This window comes from Etheostoma spectabile, chromosome 5 (genome assembly GCF_008692095.1).
Source record: "Etheostoma spectabile isolate EspeVRDwgs_2016 chromosome 5, UIUC_Espe_1.0, whole genome shotgun sequence".
NCBI lineage: Eukaryota > Metazoa > Chordata > Actinopteri > Perciformes > Percidae > Etheostoma > Etheostoma spectabile.
Window position 1 is genome coordinate 16,252,755 of NC_045737.1, and position 8,518 is coordinate 16,261,272.

Genomic DNA, 8,518 nt, shown 5'->3' on the forward strand with positions numbered 1-8,518 from the left:
TCCTTTATTAAGAGCCTGATAGTGAAGGGACTACAATGGTGAAGTAATCTTGAAATTTGTGACTCTTATAAGAAGTTGGGGTCAGTTATCATCAGTGTTGTCTTTGTCACTTATCTTCTGTACTTTTTCCATCACATGTGACTCAATAATCCTCAGCTGTGTCCTAATATTTGTCAGAATGAAAACAACGATAAAAATAAGTTGACACCATGACATTTTACTTTATTTAATTTAATTGCATATGTAAATTAATGAGTAATGTCAAATAGTTATAGTGATTAGACTGTTGTAATGTTACTAAATGTGAACTTATATGGCATTCTGTCCCAAAGAAAACTGTATTTATAATTTGACAGTTCAAGGGGACCAGTTCATAGGTGAGCCCCAACAAGCAACATCTTGTATTGTATCCCATTATTTCATGTATATTCTGTATGTGTGCTGTGTGTTTGATATTTTGCTGCTGTAACACTGCAATTTCCCATTTTGGGATAACAAAATCTATCTATCTATCTATCTATCTATCTATCTATCTATCTATCTATCTATCTATCTATCTATCTATCTATCTATCTATCTATCTATCTATCTATCTATCTGTCCATCTCTCTAACAAGAGTTGACAACATTATTCATCAGGTAGACCTCAAACACAGACCTGGAAATTAAATGAAATAAAGCCAAATGCAATGTAAATGTCAATCCACAATGTCTGGACCGTTGCTAATGAAAATAAGAAGAATGTAAAAAGAGAGTGTCTCTTATTGTGTATTATGCTATATGTGAATTTAGCTGAGTATTGATCAGCCCTCATATATAGTTCAGCTTTTTTAAATAAAATACAAAATGCGTATTAAATGAAATCCTTGCTGTCCTATGTTGTCACATCTTCAAAATGTATCCTTAAAAAAAATAAAATCAGTCAGAAAAAGTATTCCACCTTAACACCAAAAACACATCAGACGACCTTAAAAATGAAAACTGAGGGGGCTCGCTCGAGTGTCGTCTCTTTGCAGATGAGCGAAGTAGACTCGTGGAAACGAGTTTGTGACGTCAGTTCCCCTATTCGCAGAGAGCGAAACAACATGGCGATAGAGTCGAGTGGACGGAGGTTTACGCTAACTTTATTTTACTTTTTTTGTGTTTTTTCGGGCAGGCAGATTAAGGAGGCAGTGGCGGAGTCAAGAGTCGCGCCAAGGATACTCGGCATGAGGCTGGAAAGAAGCGAGACGCCGGCCAAGACCACAGATAAAGGGGTAATTCAGGTGACCGAGGGCAGCGACACCTTATTTAGGTTCTACGGGCTTCACTTGCTCCCAAACAGCTCGGCGCTCATTAAGTTCACGGAACTTTACTCCAGTGGTAAAGTGGATGATACTGTCGACTTTAACATAACCCCGTTAAATAGAACTTGTCCCAAACTCACAGAGGATATAGAAGTGCAGGGGTCTATGGTGGTAACGAACCAAAACACCTCCGGGGTGGTAAGCCTCCGGATAAAGCAGCTCCGCAAAAGCGAAGCGGTGAAGGTGTTCGTCTTATGCGTCCGCGACACCCAGGAGAAAGATGAGACCTGGTACATGCTGGACGATAAAGACGGCAGAGTGCGTGTGGTGGAGGTGGCGAAATCCTTGCTGCCCATCTGGCTGCAGGTGATCCTCATCGCCTTCCTGTTAGTGTTGTCCGGCATGTTCAGTGGACTCAACCTGGGGCTGATGGCGCTGGACCCGATGGAGCTCCGCATCGTGCAGAGCTGCGGCACCGAGAAGGAGAAGAAATACGCGCGGAAAATTGAGCCCATCCGCAGGAAGGGTAACTACTTGCTGTGCTCGCTGCTCCTCGGAAACGTCCTGGTCAATACCACCCTCACCATCCTCCTGGACGACCTCACCAAGTCCGGGATCGGCGCTGTGGTCTCCTCCACAGTCGGCATCGTTATTTTCGGCGAGATCGTCCCGCAGGCGCTTTGCTCCAGGCATGGTCTGGCAGTTGGGGCGAACACAATCCTTGTTACCAAGTTATTCATGCTGTTAACATTCCCTCTGTCGTGGCCCATCAGCAAGCTCCTGGACTGCGTCCTGGGTCAGGAGATCGGCACTGTGTACAACCGGGAGAAGCTGGTTGGGATGCTTAAAGTCACCGAGCCATATAATGACCTGGTGAAAGAGGAGCTTAACATGATCCAAGGCGCACTGGAGCTCAGGACCAAAACAGTGGAGGATGTCATGACGCCTGTCAGCAACTGCTTCATGATCCACAGCGACACCGTGTTGGACTTCAACACCATGTCAGAGATCATGGAGAGCGGATACACGAGGATACCTGTTTATGAGCAGGAGCGGTCCAACATCGTGGACATCCTGTATGTCAAGGATCTGGCTTTTGTTGACCCGGACGACTGCACCACACTCAAAACCATCACCAAGTTCTACAACCATCCTGTCCACTTTGTCTTCCACGACACCAAGCTGGACTCCATGCTGGAGGAGTTCAAGAAAGGTTTGTGGAAACAATATGATGTTGTCATGCAATTTAGAGACACATTAAACAGGGTGTTCTCCCAGAGAGGTAGTAGGGATTTGTGTCATGTGTGCATGACACAAATCATATGATTATTTTTTATACCTGTAAAATACAGGAGTGACTGAAATGTAATAATTATAATAATAATAATAATAATAATAATGTATACTTTATTAATCTGCAAGGGGAAATTACAATTTACACTCTGTTATTAATACACACAGGCCTGGATTACACACACATGCTCAGTACCTATATACATGCACTAAATGGAGAGATGTCAAAGTGAGGGGGCTGCCCACGGCGCCCCAAGCAGTTGGGGGTTTGATGCCTTGCTCAAGAGCACCTTGGCAGTGAACTGGCACCCCTCCAGCTACGAGTCATATGGGGACTTGACTAGCAATCCTCCGGTTCCCAACCCAACCCCCAATTGACTGAGCTACTACCACCCCATACAGTAACCTGTTGTTAATTTTGACTACGCTCAAAGTATTTGATTGTTTATGAGACTGTCCGAGGTTATGGTTGACCCTGAAGCTTATTTTTAAGATGTTAGTTTGTAGTAGTGTGTTACGATTACTGCTCCTCTTTCCTACTACGATTTTCTTGTGTTTGGCAAACGTCACCGGCAGATTACCTCATTTTGTTGTGAAGGCTAAAACACAAAAAGCAGCTGGATAGGTCTTTGATATCACAGTGAGTTCAGTCTGGCTTAGTGATCTACCAGGCTGTGTTCAGACAAGGAGATTATAGCTGAGCTTGACATTTGACCTCTTTGTGGAGTAGGGTGAGCAAAAGTTTCCATTCATTTATTTTGCCTGCAACACAGCTTAAAACACACACACACACATATATATGTATATGTGTGTGTGTGTGTGTGTTTTATGCTAAAATAAAATATATACTGTATATATTTTACTTTAGGCGTTTTGCTAATGCTCTTATCCAATGTTTCAGGAAAAAGTTCAGCCTCTTGCAATGAATATGACAAACGGCCATGGTTATAATGTGCATCAAGCATTTTATAAGAAGACGGTCTCTGTTCACCAGACTCTTTTGGATTTTGAGTATATGATGTCAACGTCATATTAGTTTCAAATTTAAAACTGCTAGTAGGTATATTAAATTGAGCTGCCATCTTTATCAGATACTACATTCAGTCTGTAGACATTCTTGGTAGGATTACAAAAAAGACAAAGTAGGTTTATTTCTTACAATCCAAACCAACAAAGGTAAGCAAACACAGCGTTGTCAGTCTAAAGCTGTGTTTTTGACTAAAATGACTCAGCCGGGAAGCGGCGTGGAGGCTTTGTAAGCAATCAAATGTAACCTCCGCCGTGTTTTTGCCGGAGGTTGGTGATATCAAAAACACGTTCCCATTTTACTTCTCTATTTTGGCTTTGCTGCTTTTCCTCTTTCCAATCACTCACTCAAAGACACACGTGCACACTTCCTCTCTCAGGAGGACACACACACACACTGATGCCATACCCCGCTGGGATATATTTTTCTTCTTTCAGGCCTCTCCCATCAAGGTCACGGACAGCAGATACCCTTGCTGTGTTTCTATCTTAGCACAGTAAGGAATTAAGCTTTCTTTCTGCGTAGTAGCATCAGTATCCAAAATGTAAGACATTGTAACAAAGGTAAAACATCACTAAACTTTGTCGGCAAAATCTCAACTAACGTCACCTAAGTCAACGTTGTTTCAGTGTCACTTACGTACGTATCTCAGATCAGCTACTGTGGATTGACTTTTGAGTTGCTTTAGTGGTGCACGGTGTGGGTGTGTGACATTTAGCCATTAGCTAGCGAGGTGGGAGGGTTTGGCAACAAATCCGGCTTCACAGAGAGTTGAAAACAATCTAAGTTGGCTCAAAGCTCAACGGAGAGATTTACTGCAAGTAATTATGAGAATACACTTAGTTGTTGTGTGGAGAAACGTGTATATTGTATATATATTTTTCTACATTGTTTGCATGTTTAAAAGCCTTTTTAACATCGAGGGCAGGGGACTACAGATGAAAAATACCCTGTTGGCTAATTCTGTCTTTTTTACCCATGGGAAATCATGGTAATTTAAAAATAATGTTTATTTGAAATTATGTTAATTTGCCCTGTCCCCTTTAATAAAATGAACTGAAATGTAGAAAAAAAAACAATGGTAGAACTGCATTTCAAAAATATTTACCTCATTTGGACGAGGAGGAATTGAAAAACTACTAATTTTTTCTATTTTTATTGCCACTCTTCATTCTAACCCCAACCGGCCCGTCAGACACCGCCTACCAAGAGCCTGGGTCTGACCGAGGTTTCTGCCTAAAAGGCAGTTTTTCCTCGCCACTGTCGCACTGTTGCTTGCTCTGGAGGAAACTACTAGAACTGTTGGGTCCTTGTCAATTCTGGAGTGTGGTCTATCTGTAAAGTGTCTTGAGATAACTCTTGTTATGAATTGATACTATAAATAAAATTGAATTGAATTGAATTGAATTGAATAGAAAGGAGAAGAACACCCTTTGATTCGTCAAGTACTTCAGTCACACAAGCGTATACAAAATTAGGCTTTGCCATGCTTTTATTTTCATAAAACTATTTACTTTGGGCAATGCAACTGCTTGATCCCTTCAAGCTGTACTGTGAAATCAGAACAACTTGAAACCCTAATGTTTGGGAATATTTGCAAAAAGAGACAGCCACATAGAACAGGACAGAAAAATAGGAGTTGGATATTATGGGAAAAGTCATGAAATGATGTGAAATTGTGTGTTTGGGGCATATAGCAGGTAGTGGATATGGGCAGCTCCAATCCCGACCCATTTAAACAGCATGGCATTTTAGCTGGATCAGTGCAGTCCATCTAAACGTAGTCAATGTTTTCACTTCTAGTCAGTTAACCAACACTTTTAGTCCCGTTTTTTGTTAACACAGTGTTCCTGGTAGCTTAATAAACAATGAGTACAGCCAGACATAGAGCCAGTGCCATATTGTTTATGTAAATGATATTTTACTCCAAAGAGATCTAACACCTTAAAGGTAAAAATCTGCAGGTAAATAATCTAGGAACTGTAAATAATCTGTCATTTTCTTTTAAAGCAGCATATTTACTTCTAATATTAAGTATACTAAAGACTTCTTCGTATGAGAGACAAACATTGGGTGGGATAACTTTGAGTCAACTGCTTAACATGTAGACCTACTTCTATGAAGCTATATAATGTGCTAAGGGAAAAGGTCCAGAATCTTGAGATGAGCATGAGAAATACAGGGTTGAAATGTAACTTTGACTCTTGGAAATCCTTCTAAGCTTGTTTCATGTGAGAGCAGAACTGTGAACAATAACACAGCGAGTGCTTTATTCCAAGGAAGTTGCAAAGAAATATTATTTTGTTACCATGCCAGCCTCCACGCTATGACCATGTTGATGTGGTAACGACGCCCCCTCCCCTGACTCCCCCCTGACCTGACACCCCGCCTACATCTCAAGTTCCTCTCACTTGCCGCCTGGCATCAGTTACCACGGTGATGGTGGCATCCAACATCGTCAGTATGTGTACACACACTGTTTCTTTAGGCTGTGCTCTTTCTAATCAAGTCTGCTCTGTCAGCGCATGACCGTTTACTTTTGAAGTTCAGTTCTGTATTGATAGCTGTAGAAGTCATCAATACTTTATATTCTGACATTTCTTCTCTCTCTCTCTCTCTCTTTCCTCTGGGGTGTGTTGTGTGTGTGTGTGTGTGTGTGTGTGTGTGTGTGTGTGTGTGTGTGTGTGTTGTGTGTGTGTGTGTGTGTGTGTGTGTGTGTGTGTGGTGTGTGTGTGGTGTGTGTGTGTGTGTGTGTGTGTGTGTGTGTGTGTGTGTGTGTGTGTGTGTGTGTGACAACCTTTTCAGTCAACATGATGTGACCTTTTTAGATGAGATGAAATTTTAATGACACACTGGCACTATATGTTATGTAATGATATAACAGGGTGTGGCTTATATAAAGTAGTTGTAGAGCATTTGACATTTACTAAAATTACTAATAAAATAGTGACTGCACCTATGTATGCCTTTCCTGTACTTATTACTTGCAGGGCGGTTTAAATTCATGCAATCTGGACATAATTTAGAAAACACACAAAACAAGTGAACCATGAATTCACTGTAGGCACATCACGCTCTGTCAACAGACCGTCACATGTTGTGCCCTCAAGCAGCGTGTTATATTCGCCTACATTTTGGCCTCAGGGACTTTAAATAATAGGCTACTACTATAGGATCAAGGAAACACACATTGAAGACAATCTTTCCTTTGTATCTTATTATACTAGTTCTACAGATTTTCTTTCTTATTGATGGTGATATGGGGAGGGCAGCACCATTAATTAGTTGATTTACAGAAAGTGCTCATATTATGCTTTTTGGCCTTTTCCCTTTCTTTTTATTGTGTTCTATATCTTTGTTGTGCACATTATAGGTTTACAAAGTGGAAAAGCACAGGTCCACCCCAAAGGGACTTACCATCTCCAACAAAAAAAACTGTTCACAAACATCTCTATTGTAGTAGCCTTTACTTTGTAACACATGTTAAAATATTCGCTTAGCTGTTAACGTGGCACGCCCTCATACTCTGCAACTGACTGGCTAGCTGTGCTAACCTAGCTACTGCGCATGTGCGACTCCCAACAAAGATTCAACAGAAGTGCGATGCCTCACTCTGTAGCTAAAACGGAGAGTTCAACACACAGGGTGAAAAGAGGAGCTGCAGCAATGTGCAATACAACAAAAAATATGGTGTTTTGGAAAATGAAACCACATAAACCTACTCTGGTACAACTTCTAAATACAATTATGAACCTAATATGAGTAATTTTTAGGCCATAATGCCCAAAATTCTAAGGAACAAGCTTCCTAAATTTTAAAATGTTCTGGTTTTCTATGATATTAAACTACATATATTTGGGTTTTGGACTTGGAAAAAGCAAGACATTTGAATATTTCAACTGGGACTTATTTTTTGGAGCTTTTCCACCTTTTAATGGACAGGACAGCTAGGGGAGAGAGAGGGAAGACATGCATGAAATTGTCACAGGTTGGACTCGAACCCTGGACCTCTGCGTTGAGGCATAAACCTCTATGTACATGTGAGCCTGCTCTAACTGAGCCAACCCGGCCATGCAACAATGAGCTTTTTTTTTATCAAACTATTATTCTGTCAATCAGGAAAATAATCAACTGATCGATTTGCTAATGAAAATTATTGTTAGTTTCCACCCAAGGGAAACACACAGCCACTGGTTATCTATAAAGATAATGTTACCATTAACCACAGCTCTCAAGTGCTAACCCTAACTGTTGTACATTTGCACATCAAACAACCATGATGTTTATCCTAGTGGTCTCTTTAAAGTCACTGATTCAAACATTTGTTTTTTTTGCCTACCGCACTTAGATTTTAAATCAAGTAAACAATTAGTTTCTCTTGCATTGGAGAAATTAGAATATTTATCTTCCAAAACTTGAATGTGTTGTTTAAATTGCAATAACACAAGACACCACACATATTAGCACATGTTGTTTAGTCCTCCTGGTTATTTTCGTATACATTTTAGTTGCAATAACTGGACTTCTTTGCACTATTCATTTTGATTTGTGAAACTACATTAGATAGGATGTGAGTAAGTATGCAGGTCTTAGACTAGACTAAATACAGCATTGCTGTTGGAATGCGCCTTTCAGCCTCTCTAATTAACTGCCTTGTGTTTCATTCATGTCTGCATTGTCTGCTGTTTATCAGTGTTGTGGCCACCCCGCCCAGCCTTTAGGACCCTCTTACGTGTGCTACGGTTTAAAGAAAGTTAGTCAGGTAGCACATCCTCCCCCCCCCGTCCCCCTTTCAGATTCTTATACTGTGAAGTAAGTACTATAGACACAATTTGTCACACCTCACTCCTCTTTTGTCTCTTTATTTAATCAATTCTTTAAATGGTCGCTCTGTCATGTGTTCTGACAGGTC

At 40.8% G+C, this 8,518-nt stretch overlaps 1 protein-coding gene across 2 annotated transcripts in view; it reads left to right on the forward strand.

Moving 5' to 3' along the window:
- Positions 1-1,043: 1,043 nt before the first annotated feature.
- The window catches only part of LOC116690025 (metal transporter CNNM4), a 43,182-nt gene continuing 35,707 nt past the window's right edge, over positions 1,044-8,518 (forward strand). For both annotated transcript variants that reach the window (XM_032516768.1, XM_032516769.1), the window contains exon 1: positions 1,044-2,499. In XM_032516768.1, coding sequence (XP_032372659.1) covers positions 1,086-2,499 — 1,414 coding nt within the window. In that variant the 5' untranslated portion in view covers positions 1,044-1,085. The remainder of the gene's footprint in view (positions 2,500-8,518) is intronic.